Here is a 27060-nt window from a genome sequence, read left to right as displayed (position 1 = left end):
TTTGGAAAATGCCTAATATCGGCCGATAATATCGGCTGGGCTCTAGTCCAGAGTCTAAGGGCGTATTCACACCTGCCTTGTTTGGATCGAACCAAACCCAAAAAATCGCTGATGCGGACTAGTAATGCGCAATATAAACAATATACGATATAAATGATAAAAAAAATGGCCTGCGATAATGCATGTTGATGACGCAAAATACAATGTTTAATTTTTGGTTTGGTGCGGTTCCATTTCACATTGCAATTTTCGCAACAGTGCCAGAATTTGTCAACAAACCCGCATGTGTGCAAAGAACGTTGAATCATTGGACAAAAAGGTCCGGGGGGTGGGAAGCACCGGTGAAAGTAAACAATCATGGATATCCAGCGTGATAAACATTGATCTGCGGAGCGATCCAACTCCTTCTCCCTCATGTGTTAAATGCATCTGCATTTTTAAGTTATGTTTTCCAGCATACTTTTTACTTTCTTTTGTCAGACCATCGGGTGGTGGCTCAACATGGAGCAAAGAGGAGACGGAATGTCTTTTGGATATCGGACCCAAATATCCAATAGATGTTCCGTCTCCTCTTTGCTCCATGTTGAGCAACGTCTCCGAGACCACCTCTCCGGCTGGGTCAACCTCCTTTTGATCCATAAAAAATATCACGTAATCGACAAAAATCGTAACAATCAATGATCGATCATCAATTAATCATGCCCATCCCTAATTGTCAGTGTCTGTTCCTTATCTAAAAAGACACCAGTTTTTCCTGTTCTCTGCATCTTGGGTGGCATTTAAGAACCAAGGACTTAAACTAAGTGTAGTGCCTTTTAGAATGGTTTGCACTTAAGGAAAGAAACCCAAATTAGTTTTATTCATCTGCAACATTATGTTGAATGATTACAGTGTTTCACAATAAATGTTCTCGAAATGACTCTTCTCTTTTTTTTAAATACATTTAGCAGTTTGGCTTTCCTTAGAGTCTATGTAACCTGTTTTGAAACGGTTATTTTATGATTTTATATCGTGATATATATCGTTATCGCAAGATGCTGCAATGTATATCGCAATATGGATTTTAGGCCATATCGCCCATTCCTAATGCAGACCTTTTGGGCTGGTGTGAATACAAACCATCGAACTCTGGTGCGGACCAAACAGCCGGTCCGAGACCCAGCCGGAGAGGTGGTCTCGGTTCACCTCCAAACGAACCCTGGTGCGGTTCGCTTGAGATGTGAATGCGACCGTGCTCGGCCCAACCCAGTTCTCAAAATAATATGACTTATTGGACGCAACAGACTCCCATTGCTGCTTGTTTATTCATTTATATTGTTTGATTATCGCGGTAAATTCAAAGATCAACGTGACGTTATCAGACTGGCACCACGTTATCAGACCCGTTAGAATGAGTCGTGGTTCAACATGGAGCGAAGAGGAGATGAAATGTCTTTTGGATATTTGGGCAGACGCCAACAAATAAAGTATGTTGGAGAACAAAAATTCCAATGCATTTATTACATTCAGTACAAGGTCTGCAGATAGAATAACATCATAAAATCGCTGTGTGCCAAACGCCTCTGATGCTCCAAAAGTACTGCAAATATTTGTAACTGAATGAAACCAATCAGTATAAGCACAACGAGGGAAGCACGCTGAATCTCCATAATCTCCATAGTTTGTTTACCTTTTTTTTTTGCCTTACCCCGTGTTACGCCGCCCCGGACCTTCTTGTCCCAATGATTGAACGATCTATGCACACACGTGCTGTTGACAGATTCTTGGACTGTTGCGAAAAATTGCAATGTGAAAAGGAACCGCACCAAACCAAAAAATAAACATTGCGTTTTGGTCCGTACCAAAGAGATCGAACTAAGGACTTTCCTGGTGTGAATACCCCCTAATACTAAACCTCCTCTTCTTGGGAAGGAGTTTGCCACACATTTTGTAATGGGCTAGACATCTGAGAACACAGTCATCATGTTTCTAATGTCTTCTTATGGATCTTGACCTCAAAATGTAGAAATGTAGTAGATAACCCTTGTTGATGTTGACCTATTTGGTGGCAGTGATCTTTAACATTGATGCCATATCTCCCCTTAGATCCCACAGTTTCTGCTCGATGACTGCAGCAGAAATGAGATTCCTTGCAGGGTCTTCTGTGCACAGCCACGGCGGTTGGCTTCAATTTCTGCAGCAGAGCGGGTTGCGGAAGAGCGTGGGGAAAAAGTTGGTCAGACTGTTGGCTACCAGATCCGATTAGAAAGCAGGTAATTCAATTTCAGCCTTTTTACAAATGTTGCATATGAGGACATTGGGTCAACAATTAAATGCATCAGTGTTTCATCTAGAATATCTTTTTAGCACCAGGTGAAATGGTTTGTTGTAGGCTCGCCTGGCTGGTGTGTGGGTGCTGCTAGTGGTCAGAGTGAATTATATCTAATTCTTAAAAAATATACAATTAGGACACTTGACTGCAAAACAAATATATTTATTACTGCAGTTTCAAAGCATACACACTACTATTACTGTGTCTTATTAGTGTGGTTGCAAAGAAAGACACACTACTGTTAATATGTGTCTTATTAGTCTGGTTGTAAAGCATGGCACACTATTGTCGCCAGCAGATAGTACGAAATCCCACACAAATGGCATCTACTACTAAACCATGTGTGTTATTAGTAGTAGAGTAGTATTAGTAGTAAAATTACTGACTACAGAATACTGACTTGTCAGTATTTTTATATGTAATTTTTTTTTAAATTTGGAAAAATTGAATTGGATGCATTTATTTAAAGTTGGCTTATCCACACCATAGCCTCCCTCCAATGCAGGCTTTGCCTTAAGGGGTTACACACTAGAGCATGGAAACCCGACCCAAGCCCGACGGGACCCGTTGGTACCCGACGAGCCGCGTCGGGTTCTGACAAATATTTAGAAATTATACTTGGGTTCGGGGCGGGCTCGGTCACATCTGCGCAATAAGGCGTTGGACATTGGAAAATTAAAACAGCTTATTATGCGCTTGTTTCAGTTGTTGCATATAAGAGTTTATTTTTATTTTAATAACCTGCTTTTGTGTTAACGTTCATTTTACTTGGCTGGGGACACTCGTGTTAATTCGAATTTCATAGGCTACCTGTCCAACAGAACCCTCTTGTGGAATTTTTTATCGTGGCCTTTTTTGTGGGCCTATGTGAATTTCAATTGGTTATGATTGAGCCTCTTGTGGTCGGTGTGAACCCACGCTGGTTGCGCTCATCGGTTGACATTTCCAAATGCCTTGCAGTTGTTTAATAAAGGTGTGCTTTAATGCACACAAATGTAAACATGTCATTAGTATGAGAAAACATTGACTTTAACTGTAACATACCTACCTTAAGGAAGACTGCTCCATCCCTTCAAAATATAGTGTAATTTACTCATGGAATTATGCATGTTCATGGAGTGCATCGTTGGCCACATAGACATCGAGACACCGGTATGAATCCGACCTCGACCAAACATTTTGTGAGACATGGCATGAAATCAAAGCATTTTTACTGTGCAAAACCTGGGATTTTCTTGAAAAGGGCGGACACTGGGATAGGGGATGTGGGCTGTGAATGCCTCTTGGACTGCTTGTAGTCCTAGTTGTTGTTTATTATTCTTCCCAATATTTTGGCAGACTACTCCTCACAATCCTTTTAATGTTCAGCCTTTATTAGAATTACAGCACCTACTTTTCAATATAAAAGATTGTATACTTTTTGAAATATCCTACTTTTAAACATGACATTTTATAATGGAAGTCCAATGGAGACTTTAAAGGGATACTTCACAGGTGGATATTTGAAGGTTATATGAAGTAAATAATCATATGTATTATAAATGTGCTAAAAAAATTGAAACCGGTTCATCCTAGCCTGAGAAAAGGCAGAAAGTGTCTCTCTGGCACAAAAGTAAGAAATCCTCCAACTAACACAGTGCATTGCGCTCACCTGTTTCCATTTGGAGGGGGAAGGACCCATGGTCCTAGCGCGAGTGTTAGCGCGAGCAAACTTTGTGTAAACATATCCCCGTGATACGTCTTCTGCCCTCGTTTTTTCAAACGCATCATTTGTATATTACTGTACATCACAAAAACATTTGCTAATTGCAGTAGCTCAGCATAGCAAGTATTTGTACTCAACCTTTTCTCCCCAGTTGAAATAAGTGTTTGTCTTATACAGTAGGCCTACTTTAGTATAACAGCACTTGGGTTAGTAAACAAATCACAACAACCAACATGAATTCGAAGTTTTATTCGTGAAACTTCATCAAACAATTTACAAAAATAAAACGTGTAGTCCCTGAGACGGGACTTTTGAACCAAAGAGACACTTTCTGCCTTTTCTCAGACTAGGATGAACATATTTAAAAAAAAAAAAAAACATTCACATTTATAATACATATGATTATTTACTTGATGTAACCTTCAAATCTCCACCGGTGAAGTATCCCTTTAAGAGGTAACAGTGTCAGAATGGGCAGACGTCTTCAATGAAAACAGCTGAAAACGAAGCTGGTATGAAACTAAAACTGTGATTCTGAAGAAAGTTTAAATGATATCGAAATTCCGTTTAGATATTATTGAAAATACAACTGTGTAGATTTGTGAAATGGTTTCAACCAAGATAAACGGTTAAAAATTGATTAAGTTACGTCTTAAAGAGTTGAAGTACCAATGGGAGGATGGCTCCGCCGTCCTCCCATTGACTCCCCTGTTAAACAAAAGATAGTATTTTAAAAGTAGAATATCTTGAAAAGTATCAAATATTTAAAAAATCTTGAAAAGAAGCTTGCGATTCCAATCTATTCTGAACATTTTAACATTTGAATGGAGTCTCTAGGTGAAAAATTGAGGAAGGAGATAGGTCCCAAAGTTTGTAAAGAATAATAAAGAGGAAAGAAAGAATAAAACAGTATACAGTAGTAGTTGAGCGCTGCATGCAGCCGTCACCTAATTATTCTGCCAAATCAGTCATAATTTCACATTAATATAACAATACTATTTCTCTCATTTACCTCCCTTTGAAATAAGTTTAGATTGTTTCTCTTTAGTTCAGCTATTCTATGTTTTTGAAGCTATTAAACCCTTTAGGCTAAACATTTTTCCAAAATAAATAACTAACACATCAACGCTGATACCTGTAGAAGACAATTGATGAATTTAATGAATGAATCCAACAGACAATTATTGATGTATTATACACTTAAGTCCAGTCAATGTTAATTGTAGAGCCCTTAATCACAGTTACTGTCTCAAAGGGCCAGTCTCTTCATGGCTACATTTTATGACATTGCCCGAAAAAAAATCTCCCCTAATGAGTGAAAAAACGTAGGGAAGGAAGATAGAAAGAGGGATCCCTGCCTCTAGGGAGGGTTGGGAGTGCAATGGGTGCCACAATGTCAGCATATTGTTAAAACATGGAAAATAGAAAATAAGGAGTGTCTGTGGTGGTGTAGACGTACTGGTGCGTTTTTTGTTTCGTCATTGTGTAACTGTTATGAGCGTTTTAATAAGCGCTATTGGAAATGAAATGCCCCACACACCGTAAACCTAAAAAAATGCTAAACATATATTTATTTGTATATACTAAGTACATACTCTGATGACTTGCACTGAATGGAGTCAGCCAAGGTTGAATAGTCCGGTAGTAGTAGTCCGGTAATAGTACATTAGCTGCTGGTAGCTAGTCTCAAGCAGGCCTTGAACAACATGGTGGAATGGCTTTTAAAGAGCCGTATGTGAGTAACCATTTCCTTCAACATTGAACAAGAACAAAAGTTTTGGCCTACAAGATGCATGTACTATGTATCTGCTGCTCCGGGTATGCCGGTGTGCATGTGTTCACCGGCTTCCGGATGGGTCAAAAGCAGAGAAAGAATTTCCCCCAAAAAGGGACAATAAAGGATTACTTAACTTAACCTATTTAAAACTCTTCCGGCTTGTCTCTCTTTTCCCCACTTGATAATCTTCTTGTGGTAAAAGGTTGACTGGCATAAATAAGTAAAGCCGAATAATGCAGTCAAGGAGGTAGAACATTTCCCCATGTTTGGATACTTTTCCTTTGTTAGTAAGTTCCAAAATTATCCATGAGCCTTGGACTTAAGCTCAAGCACGCGATCTACCCACACTACCTTTGCGATCAACCGGCCGATGACAAACAACGTATTGGGCACCCATGTGTTAATCAATAGGTGTCCGGGAAGCCTAACCCTCACTCGAACGCGGACATTAAACACATCGCTGCTCAGACGGAGCACTCATCGTAACGTATGCATATCTCCCCCCCCCCCCCCCCCTCTCAATAAATTTTTCAAAAGCATTACACACTTTTAGAGAGAGATCGCTTCAGTCAGATCATTCAACATAATGTTTTGCTATGGTAACAAAGTTATATTTCTGGAACAGTTGTTTACAGAGCCAGTTCCGACATTGAGTTCTGGAGCTCTCAATGTAGTGCCTCACTTATTTATAATCCAATTGGCTGGTTGGTGAGTTGGGAAGTTGAAGAGCAGAATCGGTTTGACAAATGTCTACCAGCTGACATTATTATTGCTCTCATTTAGATCGATTTTATATATATATATATATATATATATATATATATGTGCTGGGTGATATGTTTCTTCCATTGTGATTAAAAAATAATCTGTTATTTTGAATCCATCAGGGTTTCTCCTATGACCCTGCTGACGTTCTGTACCAATGAAGTACTGCTCAGGACTATGATGGCTGGAGACAACACTTTGTCCACTGTAACGCATGTGATGGTGGTGAGTATAAGATACATGTCTTTTTACATTGGTGTACTTAATATTAACAGTATTTTTATTGAGAGTTTTGTAATATGTGAACGTTGAATTGTTGTGCAAAAGAACAATGACAATCTAGGACTGCAAGCAGTCACACAAGGTATTAACTAGGGATGTGAATAATTCTAATTTTTCATGGTCGAATAATCGGTGGTTGTTATGAACGAATAATGGATTATTCGATGTGTGCCGACATGTTGCGTTTACTTCACACAAGAGCAGCCATTTCCCCCTGTTGCCATGGGAACGTTATGAAGTGACGTAATTACGCGACGTCAACGTCATCGAAAAGCTGCATTTTTCGCAAGTTCCCGCATTTTTTCGCATTTTCCCCCAATTTTTGCAAGTTCCCGCAATTTCATCGCATAAAATTGCATAAATATGCCACATATTTCATCACATTTTTTAAGAAAACGTGCCGCATAATCAAGGTTTTTTGGCTGCAACAATCACATAAAAACGCTGCATTTTTCTCGAGGGACTGGCTAAGTAGTTCCAGTCAAATTGTCTGTTCAGCCGTCGAAACGAAATGCATTAAACTGTAATCCGAAAACGCGGTTATATGCTATAGACCCTATAGTATCTGTGGTATAAAGGCTGAATCGCGACGGTCTATACTTTCAACATAAAGTGTACAATTCGAAATTCATCCCAGCCTTTATACCACAGACACTCTAGGGTCTATAGCATATAACCACGTTGTCTGATTACAGTTTAATTCATTTTTCACAATTTACCAGCTCTCGTTTTGAAGAATAATCACCGCGCCATTTGTTTCAATGGGAATCGCGACGGTCTATACTTTCAACATAAAGTGTACATATTTATAATTTGAAATTCGTCCAAGCCTTTATACCACAGATACTATAGGGTCTATAGCATATAACCGCGTTATATCAATGAATCAAATGGCGCGGTGATTATTCTTCAAAACGAGAGCTGGTAAATTGTGAAAAATGAATTAAACTGTAATTAGGTTTGTTGATAGGTAAATTCGAACCATTAACAATGTCCAAATGTGTGTTGTTTGAAGTGATTTTTGTTCAGACATGCATATGCTTAAAGTCCTTTTCCACTTCTTTCATTAGGATGAGGTCCATGAGCGGGATGGACTCACAGACTTCCTGCTGACTAAGTTAAAGGCGGTGGTGCAGACGATTCCCACATTGAAGCTCATTCTGTCCAGTGCTTCCTTAGATATCCAAGTCTTCAGACGCTACTTCACCTCATGCCAAGTCATCAATGGTAATACTCTTCAACAATATCTTTATCCTGAGCCTGTTGTATTGTTTAACTTGTTTGTCGTTCTTAAATGCCATACTTATGTCGTATCTCGATACAGTAGTAACATTTGATTATATTATATCTAGTTTTAACCTAAACCTCTAAATGGCTTGGCCAAGTATTGGATTGACAGATACAAACAAGCAGTGTTGTTCAAGTTCACTCTTCCAAAGAGCTTGCTTAAAGTTCAGTTCACACAGATTAAACTGGAGTTGTTCACGTTCATAGTTCACAATTTAGAATTTTGAACTAAGTTCACAGGCTCAGAAAATGAACTGTGTTTTTGTAGAACCTCCTCCTACCCATTCACCCCCAGCTCCCAAATCATTGCCACTGCCAAAGCTAAATTAATTAATGTTTAATGCTATAGCATGGCAAGGCAAAGGCGTAGTGGGTAGGCACACGTTTAATCAGTCGTTGTTCAGGCAAACAATCCGGCATGGAGAAGGCAAAGGCCTAGTCGGGAGTCAACAGACAGGAATCAGGAACCAGGAACAGTGGATATCGCTTGGAAATTCCTGGGACGCTTGATAAAGTGAACGAAGACGAACTGGCACCGAGGAGGGGAATCACAGTGACAAAATGCACCAGGGCTGTTTCCAAATGTGAAGGAAGAATGCTCAACAGCCGCCCTTTTAAGGATGCCGCGTCATAGAACGCTGACAAGCACTGTTCCAATGTTGAGAACACTCGGAAATTCACGCCCTTTTCGCATCCTTTGTTTTTTTACAATTCAGAGAATTTTCATGGATGCATCGCTTGATCATCAACTAGCAAAAATACGCTCAATCCTCTGCCTTCACATGCTGCGCAGGGTATTTAAAAATTGTGGCTGGAAAGCAATACACATTGATTTACACAAGTTAAGTTATTTGAAAGTTTTCAGAAATATTTTGTGTCGTATTGTTTTTTATAGATTCACCATGTAAATGCCAAAATTAAGCTTTAAGACCTGTGCGATTTTCAAAAGTTTTTGCAACGTAATGATAGGCTATATTTTGCTGATGGATTGATTTGTTTTAATATGTACGTAGCTGGTGTTTAAACAAACTACTAACAATTTCAACAATTTAAATATTAAAATATTTACCACTGGAGTAGTATTAAAAAGCGGACGCGCTTCCACAATAGCAAGTCGTTCCAAACTCTGAACGCTCAGAAACGCCAGGACAAGTACTCTAGCCAGCCTCATCTCCATAGAACGCGTCTCAAAGTGTTTTAGCGAGACTACAGCCTTCACATTGGAAAACAGCCTAGGAGTGGATTATTGATGAGGGACAGTTTAAAAAAATTGAGGTCATTGAGGACAATCACAGAAACATAAGGACAGGGAGTGAAAACAATTAACGAAGGGGGCAAGATGTTACGGCTTAGGGCTTGACATCTAATACAACTGTTAATAACAATAGGTGCTGAGCACACTGAGGTTGGTTCCCAAACAAGTACAGTAGGGTGCCTCGCACACTGGTTGTGCTTCTAATAATTAAAATACTAACCAATACAATGGGTTTCCTGCACACAATGCTTGGCCCCCACCTAATAATAATAATAAATATAGTTGCAAGCAACCATGACGGGGTTCTACGGTATGACGGTATGACGATGGCCAAATGAATACATGATGGTAAACATTTGATGTCTCGGAGAATAGTTGGTCATGAGTCCGACGCAATACTACTACACTACATGTACGTGTTGACTGCCAAAGGCTGAACAGAGTATATTTTGAGAAAAATAAGTATTCTGCTGGAGTTATGGTGAGCTTGGTTGGTAAGGTAATATGGCATTGGTATGCCTTAAAAACTGGTTTACCACTTTGTCGGTGGGCTTTGTCAAAGCCCACCGACAAAACAGACATTTGCGAAAATTATGTGTGTACCTCGTTAAGGCCCAGCCTGCATTTCAGAGAGGGCGCGGTTCAGAACGGATATCCTGCACATAAAGGTGTTGAGGGCAATGAGGAAGCAGAAAAGCTTAAGTTAAGCATTCCACTCAGTAAATCAGGAATCAAGGTACTCATCAAACATAAAGTTAATATAATGTGGCTGACTGAGTGGGATAAGGAGATCTCAAGATGCCAGACCAGTTACATAAATAGACAGGAGATTGTCTGGTTCTCTAGAATGAGTATAGGTCATACTGGCCTAAACAGCGGCTTATTAGTCATAATCAAACATGACGATTGTGGATGATTTGTGGGGTAAGAGTGGATGTGGAGCATGTTCTCTTAAGGTGGGAAAATTTCTCTAGGCAAAGAGAAAAACTGAAAAGGGCAGTTGCCATAGCTGGTAAACGTGTTGTAGAGCTGTTTAGAAGTGAAGAAAGTTTTTTTTTTTTCCTGGAAACATTATTGGGTGAGCCTAGATCAGAAGATATCACTAGTTCCATAATAACATTTATGAAAGATACACAGTTAGCAAAGAAGATTTATTATTCTTTGTTTTGTTTTTATTTGTGTTTTGTTTTATTTTGTTTTCTTTATATTTTTTATTTTATTTTGATTAATTTTCTTTGAAAAGTTACCCATTGTATTGCACCTCAGTAGATGCAGTAATACACCTTGCTTGTAAACTGCCATTAAACATCACAGAAGAAGCTATTTTCCAGCTATAGTTTGGCATGGGTATACTATGGAATCACCTCTTAAAAGCCATATTTGATAGCTGAGCCTACGTGTTTTTGATGCAATGCTAGCGCTGTGTGGCGACCCGGCCCCAGGAATGTCTCGGTCAGGCAGGAATTACCACACGTGACTGCTCGTTCAAAGCCCGGAAGGGCATTTATTCGTGCTTGAACAGAAAAACGCGTGGATGAGGGTCCAACGCGGGGAAAACGACAATCATACTATGACTCCGTGAGACATGAAAAAGGGTCAATGTTCTGGTCTCTCCGGACCAGCCGGTCTCGTCCCGGAAGAGAGAGGTCGCTCCGGTCTCCTCCTGTGTCTCCAACTTCTCCCGTTAAGAACACGAGACACAGCCTTTTAAAGGGTACCTCTTCCTCCTCGTTCTCCGCCGCAAGTGTTCTCCATTCGGCCGATTAGGGTGACGTAATGGAGGCCCTCTGGCTCCGCCTGATGGATACCGGCGGCACACGCCCTCCATAACCTCTACCCTGGGCCGCCTGGCCCGAGGGGTTGAGGCCGGGTTGCCACAGCTGATAAACGTGTTGTAGAGCTGTTAAGAAATGCATGTATTTCACTTTCAAATGTATATCTTTGCCGTCTTTCGCCTTAATGCTATGAATTTTACACCATATATTCCCACAGCACACAATGTGCGCAGCTTTTCAATTCAATTCAAATATATATATTTTTTCCGTTGGGGAACTTGAGATGTGGAGGAGCAGCAGGGTGTGTCCAATACCCAACAGTACATACAATAAACAAAAACACGCACACGCGCACACACACACCATCAGCCCCGCAGAAAAAAATAAAATAAATCCTTGCCTAAGCCTAATGAATAAAATGTATTACCTCCATAGTGGAGGAGAAATAAATAATTAATTTTAAAAGATTACAGGCATTTAAACGAGAGGATACAGTTCAAAAAGATTACAGGCATTAAAACGAGAGGATACAGTTCAAAGAGGGGTTCAACCATTCAAAAGTCTTATGGATGGCGGGACAAAGCTTGACAGGGCTCTGTTTGTCCTTACTGTAGGGGCTGTATCTGCGGGCTGAGGGTAAGAGGGAATACTGGCTGTGTAGAGTGTGTGTGATGTCAAGGGTGATTTGTGTTGCTTTTTGCTTAGTCCTTTTGTCGTATATATTGATGAGTGATTCCTGCTTTTGTCCGATTATTTTGCTGCTCAGTTTGATGATTCTGTTTAGTGGATTCCTATGGATGTTGGACAGTGCTCCAAACCAGGAAGTGATGTTAAAGGTGATTATGGGTTCAATGAAACATCTGTAGAATGCTGTCAGAACGGATTGGTGGACCTGGAGTTTGCGGAGTTTGCGAAGGAAAAATAGACGTTGCTTGCACTTGGAGTTGTGAAGTTGAGTTTGTGGTCGATTGTTGTCCCAAGGTATCCATATGTGTCAAGCCTCTCTATCAGCTGTTTGTTAACAGTCAGAGTGGGGAGGGTGGAGAGGGCCTTACGGAAGTCTATTAGTTCTTTTGTTTTGGTGATGTTGAGATCAAGGCAGTTTTACCATCTACCAGCAGATATGTTGGACTGTGGGTTTTTTGTGAAGTTTTGGTCACTGTACTATATACAAATGGTCTGACCATATAGGTTGTGATTTGACAGTTGTTCATCATGACGAATGGTAGAAGTATAACAAGTTTCATACATATTGCACCTTCCTAGTGGTAATAGCAGCCTGCTGCGCAGGACACCGCATGCATACACTGCAAACACGCACACACATGCACGCCAACCAGCCTGCAGCTCACACACAGCACGCGCGAACGCACGCATACACCGTACGCACGCACGCACATACACACCGTATACACACACAAACACGCACACACGCACGCTGACGCATACGTTTCAAGACAAAGGAAGCACAGGGCACCACATACACACACCGCGTGCACGCTCGTACACACATGCATGCCGAGCGGCCTGCAGCTCACATGCACACACAGCATGCGTGAACGCACACATACACCACACGCACATACACACCACAAACACGCACAAGTGCACAAACACACACACGGGCGCTGACGCAGACGTTTCAAGACAAAGGCAGCGCAGGACACCGCAAACCCGTCCTTCCACTCCCAGTTTTCTCAGTTAAACACAGAATACAAATGCATTCTTCCAAGTGTAAGTTATATGTGAAATGAAGCCAAAAAATATGCTCTCTTTCTCCTGTAAAGCAGTCGTTCACAACGCCTTTCTTCTTAGTCGTTTCTTCTATTTGTCTCTAACTCATGCTCCAATCTTTCATCAATCGATGCTTCGGATGTTGTGGATGAAACGGAATATATGATGCATTTTTAGCAACAATTAAGATGATTGCGATGAGTTCTGCCTGTTCTGCCTCCATTTTGTCTTGTCAAATCAAAACAAACTACAGTGACAGCGGCCACACTTACCCCGCCTCTTGCAACCTTAGACGCTACGTAATATCCCGCCCCTTGAAAGCCCACCCCCCTAAACCCCTCGTTGATTCTACTGATGTCTAAGTGACATCGATGTCTGCATATAAAGCATCAAGTGTGAATCACCCTCAGGGCCGAATCTCCTGATATACAAATGCGGCAAAAATCTGTGAAAACGGCTTATAAGTAGAAATTGATTATGCTTGCTTCATAACGTAAGGAGGAAATGATTATGCTTGCTTCATTACCTAATAGGTGAACCAAAATGTTGTAACATTATGGGCAAAATGTTATTTTATTATGCGCTCAGAAATTTGTTACATTATCAAATGGGGTTTCCACATTATTGCTATGGGTTTAATCACAATTAGAGATTGAGCGTGCGGAAACTTTCGTAATAATAATAATAATACTAACGATTACAATACAGTTCCTACGGTTTTCGTAGGACCCCTAATAACAATAGGACAAACTGGCCTCTGACTTTTCTCCAACCTTCACCTTTTATCTCTACATCTCATTATAAAAACATTTTATCCTTGCCTGACACCCTATATCTACAACCAAATGAGTGTGAAGTTAACAAGTAGTGGAACATTAGGGCGTTGAATCTTTCCTCAACTCAACTGACTATATTCAGCATACTCCTGCTTCCTTTTCTGTATTTAAAAAAGATACATTTCATAAAGGATTAAAAGTTTGTACACGCCTTGGTTTTCGCGAGAAAACGTTAGTTACCATGGATTCTGTTTCAATCCATCAAACACACAGATTATTAAATAGTCTTTGACAATTTCTGACTGTATTTTATATTGACATTTATATTAAAATTTGTGAAGACTGGAGACAGCTGTGCTGCAGTGGTTTTGAGGTCTCAAACAATGCCCACTGTTTTGAGAATGTTTACTTAACGGTTTGTTTTCAAATCCAGATTGTTTGATTTGGAATAATTTACCCCTCAGCATCAGGCTCGCCTCTGCATTAGAAACTTTAAAGGAGACATATTATGGTGTTTTCCCAACAAGTAAACATAGTATGAGTTCCAGAAAACATGTTTTTGAAGCTGTTTGCTGGAAATAGCTTTTAGGAAAAAAAATCTCGCCTACCGCTATTCCCCTCTGATTCAGTCCCTTCAGAATGCGCTGTTTCTGGTGTCTGTAGCTTTAATGCAAATGAGCTGCTGCCCATTGACCAATGAGCTGTCAGACTGAACCACAGCATGGAGGAGAATTGATTGTTCCAATTTGCGGACTCCTGGCGCTCTATATCTTTATAATATAATAATAATAATAATATTAGATAATATATCGGTATTTATATGATATATCTAATATCACCGCCAAAAGCTATGTACGCCTCGGAAGATATTATGAATCATAATAGTCAGACTGTGTCTGACATCTCTGGTACTTCCACAACAAGCAAAGACTCGTAGTGGGGGTTATCCCGGCCATGGTTGAGAAGAATTGGGGGAAAGGAACTTTGGCCTTGACTCTCTGAAGTCCATATTGAACTGTGACATGGAGGAGAAAGGGATTGTACTCCGGGAGCTGACGGACTACTGCTGAGCTCCCCCCGCCGGAGCTGCTCGTCCGCTGGTCCACAAAATCGTAGCTATGCTCTGATTGGAGGGGGGTGAGGAAGTGGAAGGTAACACTCAAATGTGCCCCCTTCCTACGTAGGAGGGGGCACCAAAACTGACTCGCTCGTTTGGCAACTGTAGGCGGGGTATTTTCAGAAATGCATATCTCACTCAAAAGATCCTGTACAAAATTCTTTCAAAGTTTGTATGTGTGTGGGAGCACCAGAGACCCAAAACAACAGCCAAAATCCCAGGAAAAGTGTTTTCATAATGTCCCCTTTAAAATATCTAAGAATACTGCACAAATTGCTTCATTTGTAATTCTTTTTTTGATACAGTGCAGAGGAGGATGTTTGACGTTGAACAACTATTCCTGGAGGACATCATCAAGTTGATAAATCATCCAAGTGAATGTGGGATTAATCCCAATAAGAAGACTCAAGGAGGTAACTAGCCTTTGCTGTCTTAAAAAACAAATAATACTGTGGTAAAATTATACTGCACAGCGGTATTAATCATTTATTTACATTTGAATACTGTCTGTGATTTGTGTGGATCAAGCTACTAGTTTATCTATTTTGATGAAAGTACAGCCCAATTTAGACTAGATGGGGGACAATGTAATAGTTTAATTTATAAATAATCTAAACATTTAGAGCCTCATCAAATCATTATTTTCTTTTGATACTGCTCCTGCAATTAAAATGTATTTTGAATCAAGGAGGTAACCTTTGCTAGCTTAAAATACGAATAATAGTTCTGTCAAACTTTATTGCAATGCTTGAAAGGTTGTATCAGTGATGTTGGGTGATGTCACTTCTGTTGGTATTTGAAGCGAGATCCCAAACCAACAGATCCCACTCGACCCTCCCTTCTGGGTTTTGTGCATCCAGAAAAAACTATGATATACGCAGCGCAAAACCGACCACCCCTTGTCCGTGATTGGTTGTAATACAATTAATTTTGGTTTTGAGTGGTTGGTAGTACCATTTATTCAATTCAATTTTATTTGTATAGCCCTTAATCACCATTACAGTCTCAACGGGCTTGACAGGCCAAATATTTACGACACCCCCCTTTACCCAAGCCCCCACAAGGGCAAGAAAAAACTCCCTTGAATTAGCAAGGAAGAAATCTTGAGAATAAACGCATAGTGGGGGATCACTTCTTCCAGGGATGGTCAGGAGTGCAATGGGTGCCATAATTGACATACAGGTAAATATATGCACATCGTATTAAATTGGTGATGTGGTGTTGGCCGGTTAAACATGAGGAGATTCCAGGCATCCAGTCCAGTCACCGCAACACGCTAGAACAGACGGATTAGTGAATTAGAACGGAAAAGTACATAGTGGAAATGTATACTGCTATTAATTTAGTAACTGTATTAACCACGGCCATCGCCTGCGGCTTTTCCACCTCCAGACAGCCCGAGGCCACACCACTGACACATAGGTACAACGTTATTTTCAGAGGGAGTCTGGTTAATACTCGGTTCTGAAAGGGTTGTTGACATGCGACCCGACATTAGGGCTTTGACTCCAAACTTTGTTATTCGAATATAATAAGAATATCTAAAAATAAATCAATATTCGAACGAATATTAGGCAGCCCTTAATATTCGAACCTGTTATGGGCATTATTTTTTGTAAATGTCTTTGCTTGAACATTGTTTTCATTTCAGATTCCGAGGCTTTTTCACGCCTGGTGAAGTTGTGAATCGCGAGCTCATTAGCAAGGCTATCATTGGTCATCTGGGCTCCTGTAGGTAGCAAACTAGACCGCTGTCAAGGAAAGTGGATTTGTTGCCTGATTCACGTCTTTCTTATCACTCCGCAAGTAGTCCGGTAACTTATCAACCCCAGCGTGTCCGGTTGCTAAGCGACGTCAACATCTTTGGCAGACTATTCCTCTGCTGATCAACACTACGAATGGTAATTGTAAAAAAGACACACCGTGTGAAGATATTGTTTGGTTTTGGCAAGGTGCCGTGTAATAAGCGGGACAATGTATAGAACGTCGCCGGTCGTTATCGAAAATTATACCCTTCAGGGTGAAGCAAGACACCTCCGCTTCGCGTCGGGGTCCGGTTCGCCCTGTCTGGGCTTATTTTCCCAATAATGACCGGCGTTCTGTACAACATTATCCAGAGGCAGAGTGGCCATCGGGAAGATCGGGAGTTTTCCCGGTGGGTCGGTCCATTTATGTGGGCCGCGACAGTAATTTGGGGCACCCCCTAGCGGGCACCCCCTAGCGGCCGCTGTACCATAGGTCACGGGAACGAGCAATCGCAAAATGCACGAGAGATCCCCGTTAGGGCCTCTTCCAGAGATGCTGACACATCTTTCTGGCGACGTCACAAAGCCTAGCTAAGTTGCCTTTTGTGACCTTGGTTTGTCTCGTACTAGTTTCGTTGGTGCCGACATGAACTACGATGTTGTCGAAACTAGTGTTGGTCTTTGGTGCATCTAATCTAACTCCGTATGTGGTCTGACCACAGCCAGCACCCTAACATTAGCTTCAATGTCGGGAGCCCAGGCCCCAGGTAGGCAAATAACTTTTGCTGGCGTAAGTCGCCTATGACTAGCAGTTTCACCGCCGAAAAAAGACTTAAGTGGTGCTGCCGACAGAGTTGCCTTGACGGAGTTACTGTGTATGATCTCAGAGCACGCAGGCAACTAGCGGATCGTGAGGAAAGATCAGATAAATGTGATCATTTATGTTTCGGCCTAGCATCGCTGATACAACCTTTAATTTTAAAGGTCCCATGGCATGCTACTTTGTGAATGCTTTTATATAGCTTTGAAGGTGCCCCTAATACAAGCTTTTTTGCAGAATTACAGCCACTATGAGCCAGTCCCACAATGAGCTTTCCACAAACGTGCCGTTTTTTAGAGGCGGGTAAAGGTGGAGGGTTGGAGTGTTGCCCTGAGCAGCTTGTGGCCGTGGTACCATGCGCTCGTGTTTACTGTGGATGTATCTTAATTGCGAGCCGCACACAGCTTTTGGCCGTGTTCTGTAAATATTCACCACCACTGCGAGTCTACCGTCTTATTAAAAGGGTAAACATATTTTACCCTTTTAATGTTTATTTCAACAACTGCGCCATCAACATTCAACATCAAAATTATTTCAACGTGCGCCATTTATTTTACTGAACACAGCCTGCATGATGGTGAACTAGACACGTCTTTAGCATATGGAAACTGGTCAAAAAAATAACTTCACACTGTGTCTTTTTACAATTTATTTGTTACCAGCATTCGTAGGGTTGATCAGCAGAGAAATAGTCCGCCAAAGACGTTGACGTCGCTTAGCAACCAAGGACGCTGGGGTTGATAAGATACCGGACTACTTCCGGAGTGATACGATAGAAAAGAAAAATCCACTTTCCTTGACAGCGGTCATTATATGCTTAGCAACGGTGAATTATCAAAAAATTATTCTCCACCGGAAGTTGTGAAGGCCCATGCAAGTGAACCGAGCATACAACAGCATTGAGAAGAGCTGTGTAATAAATAACGATAGTCACATTCATTATTTGATATTCTACATGACACCAACTATTCGACTATTTGACCATTGTTGCCCATCCCTAATGGATATCCAACTTCACCAGAAGCTTTTGCATGAATTTAAAGATGCATTTGATCCCTTTTGATATCTTGATAACTTGGGTTCATCAATGTAAGATGTTTTTCAATATATTTTTCAAAAAAGGGAATAGTACAATATGGCAGAAATACCTTTTTGTACATTCAAACACCTGGGATTGGATTGTAAGACATGTAGACTGTATTGTTTTCTCAATTTCTTTCTCCGCCTGTCATGAACATGTATGTTTAGAAGATCCTCAAGGACATTTGAAACAATGGTATGGGACCTTGGAGGATGCTCCTCAGTTGGAATGGCACCATTCAGTGCCGGATAAGATTGTTGGGGACAACAAAATGGTAAACTGGATTTTTGTTCACACAATCCTCACCCTTAATAACATTTGAAAGTTTGGTATCAATACATTAAAGTGTAATTCTGACAATTTCATTCATACATTTTTGTGATTAAAAGTAAAAAACTACAGTTATGTTACCAGGTATTTAACTGTCAAAGGGTTTGTATACAAATATTGTAATCGATATTTACACATGCAATGACTCGACCTTGTGTTGTGGGTTGGTGTGGTCGAGCTTCATGCATGAAACAGGAGGGTAGTCGTACAGACGAGTGTTCGGCAACAGGAGGGTAGTCGTACAGACGAGGGTTCGGCAACAGGATGGTAGTCGTACAGACGAGGGTTCAGCAAAACTGTTCACAGGGAGGAAATTGTTAGGGCAAGCAGGGGCTAAGCAATCTGATCTTGAGGGAGTTTTATTCACTCACTCAGTGTGGGTTGAATGGGAAACTTACGGAACACCACAGGTTTGGGAATTGTAAGCAGCAGTTAATAAGTGAAACTGTAAACCAACAGTTGCTATAAGTTTAGTTAAATACAAATAAGTTAAATGCACCACAGATTTGTCACTTACTGCAAGTGTTAATTAATGTAAAGTAAGTGGAACTAAAAACAAAAATGTTTTCTGATATGAATGTTGACAATCTGTGAGAAAAACCTTTCAAAATCATAAAAGAAAGGATGTGCGTTAATGCGTCAATTGTTATTAACAGGGTTAAAATAAGATTGCGTTAACGCATTAACGGGCTAATTTTGACAGCCCTAATATATATCTATATCTATATATATATAGATATAGTTATACATATATTATAGGCCCTTTTGTCATCCCCTGCTTTACCAAAAACTTAACATACCAAACTCAAAACCGCGACATGAATCGAACAGTGAATTTTATGAACTGTCACAGACCTAACATACATAAAAGTTTGATCCTTGTTTTTCTTTGGGGGTTTGAAATCTTTTCTTCCTTTGAATGTAGTATGGAACTGAAGCAGCGAGTTTGGACCTCCAAATTGAAGCCGATGCCTGCATTTCCAACATCTATTCAAACGAAGACCCCAGTGCCTTTCGCCATCTGATTAATCTCATCCTAAATCAAAACCTTGGTGGTTTGTTGTATTAATGTCTACTTTATGTGAATTCCAGTGGAATTGTTGTGGCTGCCAATTTGTCCAAAATAAACATGTATTTAACTATTTAAGTAAAATTCAAGTAGAAAGTGAAATGTGGTTTTGATTTTGACAGTAGACTACAAGCACAGCAAGATGAGAACCACATCATTGATGATCGCTGCTGGCCAGGGATCTGTCAGACAGATGGAGGAGCTGCTGGACCTAGGGGCCAGAATACATCTCACAGACTCCAACGGCTGGTATATACGGCAGATTATAACACAAACACAATGGTAGCATGAGCCAACTCTTCGTGTGCGCAATATTCAGTGAGCATGCTAACTACCCTGGTCATTAAAAATTGAGCCTGTGACGCAATTTCTTAAGCAATCAACACAAAACTCCACATTACCTATCCTGGATGGGCCCACCAAATCATAGGTCCCTGGGCTTTTCTTAAGTGGGTTTGTGAACGATTGAATAATGGCGAATAATTTGCATAATTATATTTGCGCTTATGTCAGACATTTTTTCAGGGTTAAAAAATACTTTTCAGCATTAATTTCAGAAATGTAAATGCATTTGGGCGGCGGGACTGATGTTTAACTTTGACCGTGAATTATACAGATAGCAACCCCAAAACGCACACGCAAGCACAAACCCACATGCACATAAACATTAACACTAATAAGCTGAGTTTACATACAGGCTGGGAATCAATAGATTAGATTGGAACCATGGAACTGGTTAATATATTCTTTATATAAATTTACATACAAGTGTACATTCATACATATACATAGCTAAACATACGTACACATACTCATACATACGTACACATATTTAAGCTATGTACACATATATAAACAAATAAACAAACGCAGGCACACATAAGCATGTAATGGCAGTGGAAGTACAATTTCAATCTCAATCACACAAATGACATGCTCAAAAGTTGTATAAATTGGAAGGTTTATAGAACTCGCTAAACGAGTATGCAAGGGATTCAACCAGCCCTGGTTAGTTTAATATATGGCTACATGGCTTGGGTGTTCTCATGGTAGAAACAGGGTGCACACCAGCTCCTCCTAACGGTGGAGCTTAAACAATGACATCATTTTTACTTTACAAAATATTTTAAATATTAATGGCTAAATACCTTTTAAGACGTAGTTATTACATGACTATTGCATTATGATTATTATACTCATAGGGAAATTATTTCCTACATTATGATCTTTCCTCGACAGTAGCTACGTTTTGGCTTTAGCCAAAGATAAAGAAGTACTTTTACATTGCCATTGGCTGAAACGTTATTTCTCAATACTGGACCAATGAAGAAGTTGTTGTCCAGTTAGTCATTCAATTATGGGAAAATAGAGTTTATTTTTTTACAAAAAATGGATTGTACTCATATATTTAAAATGTGTTTTTTCTATCTTATGCCTTTGCTAGATTTCTATAGGTTTTGCCTGAGCATTGTCATTGTTTCAGGACAGCACTGGACTGGGCCAAGAACTGCCAGCAGAAGATGGCCGAAGATCTGCTCAAGTCCTACATGTAAAAGCACTGTTCAAACACGGATATAGAGTCAGTCCATTAGTACTTATCTTAAAATATAGTTAAATATAAAATATAGTTAAATATAAATGTATTTATATTTAACAAAAAAGTGATTGTTTGTGCCTCTGACAGGCTCGGGTCATATTATGGCACAATAGTAAGTATACCCTCAAAGGAGTAAAACTTGTGTCTTTAGCTTTCGCTGGTCTGTTTGTTATTAGGCATTTTTACACAGTGAAGCTGAACGGCTTGGCACACCGTTCAGCTTCACTGTCTTGCCTGTGTAAAACCGTGGGGGGTATATTCTGCCTTCGTCAAGGAGCCGGCTTTCTTGGTTAATTGGAGTAGGCGGGGCTACGCATAGAGAGTAAACTTCTTTTGAAAAATGTGCATGTTTTTTTATTATATTTATTCAAGCCCCTCGCATGCATGAATGAGTAGAGGACATTTGGCAGTGTAAAAACGAATATTGTGTCCAACGAAGTCTTGATCAAGAAGAAGTCTCAGCCTGAAATCTGGTTGTTGCGTTGTTGAGGGTATTTCCCTACTGTCATTAGAATCTCAATTTTCATTCACCTTAATAACACTAAGCTACACTTTCTCTAGTCCAACACAACACACTCTACCCTCTCAAGCTCTCCCTAAAGTTTTCACCCTTCTCTTCCTGCAAAAACTCAACCTTGTGAGACTTCTCTTTGAGCGAGACATGATTGGACGAAATATTAAATGGACTGTGATCAAGTAGGGCTTTTCGAGGATGTACAATCCCTTGAGGCTATTGCCTCAAAGGATTACATTGCAGCCCATTCTCACGGATGAAGGCTGCAGTGTTCTCGCGGAATACAGGACCAATTCAAAATTTGTCTGTATTAGTCCCAAAATGATTCGAAAATAGGGTCCAGGTTGTAAAGACTTGAAAAAAAAGAAAGTTGAAATTGAAGTATCCGAGAAGCCTAACCCCCTGTCGAACACGCCTCATATAGCCAGTGTAGACGAGTTTATGATCAGTCCTTTCACCAAAATGATCTTTGTAATTAGAGGATTCTCAATTGAATCCTCTAATTATGATGATTCTTAACACTGGATCTTTAAGGTATGCAATAAGTTCCTGCATTTTGTGAATAATGAATAAATAGGGGAGGCGATCCGGAGTCATTGAAGGAGCCCCGAAGGAATATGGAGCTCAGCACTCAAGACCGGAACTACCTTCGGGATTACCACTGCAGCTTAACGAATGACGAGATCCACCTGGACATCATTGTTGACCTGCTCCATCACATCTGCTCCAGCTCTGACGATGGTGAGTAAGGAGGCAGTCTACAGAGTGAGATACAACACCAACATCACCAGGAATAAACCAGTCAACACTGGTTTATTAAGAGTTTGACGGAGGTTATTAACATGGTTCTTTATTTAGTTACTCCTTTACTTTAATTAACTTTAAAGTCGAATTCCAAGTGGGATTGAAATCCTTCTGGCCAAGTAATTTTCCTGACATAAAATTCCCTATGGGGGTTAAAAAGGTATGTGTGTATGTGTGTATTTACGGTAGCCGGGTATCGACTTGTGTGGACTTCCTGGAAACATGGACCTACCGGTAAGGCACAGACTTTTTAAGTCTGTGCCTGTGGAAAACAGTATTTTTTTAAAAACTCCTGGTATGCCAACAAAGTTGTTGATGCTTTGTTTTATGTGTAGGGACCCTAGTTATGCTACTGCAGAGGTTTGGTGTAAGGCTGTCAGTGTAAGGCTTTCCTGCAGTTGCAGCTGTCAATGTTACATCAGAAGAACCGGTTCTGTCACCAACAGTGCATAATGCCAGGGAAAATTGTTCTACTGATAAGTAGCATATATGACATGATGTACAAAAACCTCCTTCGTGGGCACAGGTTAGCTTCCAAAAGACATTATCCAAAGGTTAAACACATTTAATAAGTGAATTGCGTGAAAGCCTCCAATACGTTGATGAGGTAGCTAGGCTGAGTGGGAGGCCGCGGTACAAAAAGTTATTTCTGACAAAGTCAAAGTTACGGGTATTGAGCTGGAAAGAGTGCATTTGACTGGACGACAAACTGCTGAGAACCCAACCGATCGCAAAATCTCGAAGAGGGCAAAGAATTTAACAGGAATGAAAGTTTAAATCAACAATGAATTTTCTGAAGTTCTTAACTAAATAGAGTATAGAGAACTCATACCAGCTTTGAAGGCCGAGATCAAGGGGACATAGTACTCCTATGCGACAACGTTATTCTTTACCCTGCCTCCCAAGAGTGAGTGATCCCTGTGAGCCCAAGGAACGGGCTTATCAACAGTGGATACATTTGACCCTTAAAAGGTCAAGGTGAATATAATTGGAGGATACCAAACCAAGCCATTGCAATTGCCCCATATCTCCACCAGATAAAATTTATGACAGTGTGTTCTGATTGAAGGCAATTTATCCATGTCCTGTGAGACTCATGGCTACTATACATAGATTGTTAACACCTTGTGAGGTTTCAAAATAGTGTCCAGACACTGGATTATCCGTAAATGGTGGTTGCAAAAACACCAAAGGTAAGACATTATTTGTGGTTTTAACTAGGTATAGGGAAGTTTGTTCTTGAAGGTTTTTAGCCCAGAATAAAGGTCCTCTTGGAATGAACATCTTAAGGATTTTAGGTCTGATATTAACATAACAACGGTAGATTGCAGATTTGCCAAAGCTGAAGCCAGCCATGGCAGGAGTAGCAAAGACATTTGCGATATGCTGTCGGGGGAAATGAACCAGATTATTGAAGGCATTGATATCACGATATAGAATTGATATCACGATTCTCTGCCACAACTTTTTTCTCACGAAATGTAATTGTTATTGCTACGGAAGAGGATTAGGGCCACACATAAAGAAAAAAGTCAGAATTCTGACTTTAATCTCAGAATTCTGACTATAATCTCAGAATTCTTAAAGTCACTTTAAAGTCAGAATGACTTTAAAAAAACTGGCACCAAAACAACACACTCACCAAAAGGTGAGTGAAACTGGAACATCTTCTGGAACCCCTCGAACCCGCAAGAAGTCGCTAAGGGAAGACATTTTAGCACAAGTATGCTAGGGCTACTGTTTACTCTGCCCGTGGTTTCTTCCAACTGCATAAAGCAAAGTGTCTCTCCCAGGGAGGTTGGTCCTTACAGGTAGTTCTGACTTTAAAGTCAGAATTCTGACTTTTTTCTCAGAATTCTCAGATTAAAGTCAGAATTCTGAGATTAATGTTAGAATTCTGAGTTTAAAGTCAGAATTCTGACTTTAATCTCAGACTTCTGAGAATGAAGTCAGAATTTAATTTTTTTTAATGAATGGCCCTAATCCTATTCCATATATTGTACACATGAACCATTACAATAAAAAAAATGGCAGTACCAAACATAGTTGTTTTTTTTCTAGCACGTTGCGTTTCATATGGCCCTTTATAACTGATTAAAACGCAGTATCAAAAGCAGATTGATCTATTTTGTACATAGCAGCACAAAAGGGCGAGAGGGGAAGGGGGCGAATCGAGATCGCGATTTTATAATGATTTATTGTGCAGGCCTACCCCCCCCCGTTGACAATCAAGTGCCACCCCAAATATAAGACTGGCCCGAGCTGGCCGCAACAGTAATAATGTCCTGGCTACGCCCCTGACAACGATGATATATACAAATGAGTATTAAACAACATAGAATTAATACGCAATAATAAGAGTTAAATGATTTGTAATACAAGTATTCGTGTTGAAACAACAATACATAATGCACCATTTGCCTTTGTGGTCAACCTGCTTCCTTTCTGTATAACAGTGAAGATGTATTTCCCTCTCTGAAGGCGCTGTGCTCATCTTCCTGCCTGGGTATGATGAAATCGTGGCACTCAGAGATTGTATTCTGCATGATGACAGGCGATTTGCAGACAACCCTGAAAGGTAATTGTACATTGTTAATCAATATCTTCATGATAAACAGGTTTTAGAAAAGCTACCACCACTCTTGACTCTCATGGTCACCCCATCATAATGTGTTATTATTATTAATGGGTCATATGAAATCCGTAGGAATCCTTTTATATTTGTAAGTACTATTATTATTTATTATTAGGGGTACTACAAAATCCCTTGTAAAGAAAAAAAAAAGGAACCCTTTTTCTATTTGTTAGTATTATTATTTAAGGAGAAATCCGGTGTAGAATGGGTCTGGGATATGTTTAATATGATAACGAGTTGGGTTGTTCGTTTGGGAGCAAAAAAGCGCATGTAGACGCATTCCTAAGTTGGCTGTTTTTAGCTGATTATACCAAAACGCTATAAACTTGGAACGATGGGGGCATGTGTTATGGTAAAAACTAAATCACTATTTGAAACCACTTTAAAGGCTAGAAGTAGCCCGACACTTCTTTGGTACGCCATCTTTAAGACTCGATAGGTAGATTGACCAACACAGAGCTTGTGACATGTCTTAAAGATGGCGTCGACGGGTGAACTACTGATGGTATTGTGTGTATAAAATGTCCTTTTAAATAAACAATCTGTACACTTACAAAGTTATCAATGCCTCGTTTTATATGTTAAGACCCTTATTATACAACCAAAGAAGTGTCGGGCTACTTCTAGCCTTGTAAGTGGTTTAAAATAGCGATTTAAGTTTTTAGCATAACACATGCCCTCATCGTTCCAAGTTTATAGCGTTTTGGTAGAATCGGCCAAAAAAGCCAACTCAAGAATGCGTCTACATGCGCTTTTTTGCTACCAAACGAACATTCCAACTCGTTATCATACTAAACATATCCCAGATCCATTTTAAACCGGATTTCTCCTTTAAGGCTCCTGGGAAATCCTTAGGAAGCCTATTGTATCTGTTTTATTATTATTTAGTTGTTTTGCCTCACAAATTCGGATATATAAAGAAGACGACATGGTCAAAAGTTGTATGCATTGGCAGGCTTGTAGAACTTGTCAAATGAGTCAGGGATCCATAGGATAGGCCAGACTTCCCCATAGGGGGCGCAAAAATCAATGCTGGAATGTAACGAGTTAAACTGCCATTTCCACTAGGAATGTGCAATAGAGTGGCGAAGTTACGCCCCTCCCGGTAGAGTCCATAGGACCTATGAGTTCGAAAAATATAATTGGGTTTCAATGGAGAGAAAGTAATTATTTTCTGGTCCCAGTCTTTATATGCTCTGGATTACACATGTTGTTTGTGGATTTAAATGATCATTTTTCATGCAAAGAAAACTGAAAAATTTCACGAAGAAGTTTGATAATGTTAGGTTTTGTGTGAGGCCGCTTTGTGAAATACAGCTCTTCGCTGCTCTCGACGTGAATGTTATGTCACCACCCACACTTAGAACTCCGGTACAGACATGGCGACCTCTCTGCTCCACTTCACCGCTTTTTTCTGAAGGTAGGATAAAAGCATCGAAAGAGGTGAAAACTATTATAAGTTGGGACATGTGGAGAGTTTCAGTTATGCCGATAGAGAGATTGTCGGTCTTGTCCACGCCAGTCGCAGGGAGCGTGACGTCACATACGAGACGTGTAGTCTTTCTCATTGTGCTTTCTCTACAGACTTTAACTGAACGATTGCACAATAAACAGTTAAACTCTTGACATGAAATATTATCATTTAAATCCACAAACAACATATGTGTAACCCGGGGCATAT

The 27060-nt window shown here is 40.2% G+C and overlaps 1 protein-coding gene across 1 annotated transcript in view; it reads left to right on the top strand.

The window, feature by feature from the left end:
- Positions 1-27060, top strand: part of ythdc2 (YTH domain containing 2) — a gene marked incomplete at both ends in the record, with an annotated part of 75303 nt that overhangs the window by 15820 nt on the left and 32423 nt on the right. Inside the window, 10 exons of the mRNA XM_079751144.1 lie at positions 2086-2252; positions 6681-6783; positions 7911-8067; positions 15090-15197; positions 18598-18704; positions 19686-19815; positions 19952-20078; positions 21313-21378; positions 22518-22681; positions 25226-25322. Of these exons, the coding sequence (XP_079607270.1) occupies positions 2086-2252; positions 6681-6783; positions 7911-8067; positions 15090-15197; positions 18598-18704; positions 19686-19815; positions 19952-20078; positions 21313-21378; positions 22518-22681; positions 25226-25322 (1226 nt within the window). The remainder of the gene's footprint in view (positions 1-2085; positions 2253-6680; positions 6784-7910; positions 8068-15089; positions 15198-18597; positions 18705-19685; positions 19816-19951; positions 20079-21312; positions 21379-22517; positions 22682-25225; positions 25323-27060) is intronic.

The sequence above is a fragment of the Pollachius pollachius genome, assembly GCF_949987615.1.
Source record: "Pollachius pollachius genome assembly, chromosome: 14".
Lineage (NCBI taxonomy): Eukaryota > Metazoa > Chordata > Actinopteri > Gadiformes > Gadidae > Pollachius > Pollachius pollachius.
Note: the sequence above shows the minus strand (reverse complement) of the source record. Positions and strands in the feature narration are given on the sequence as shown.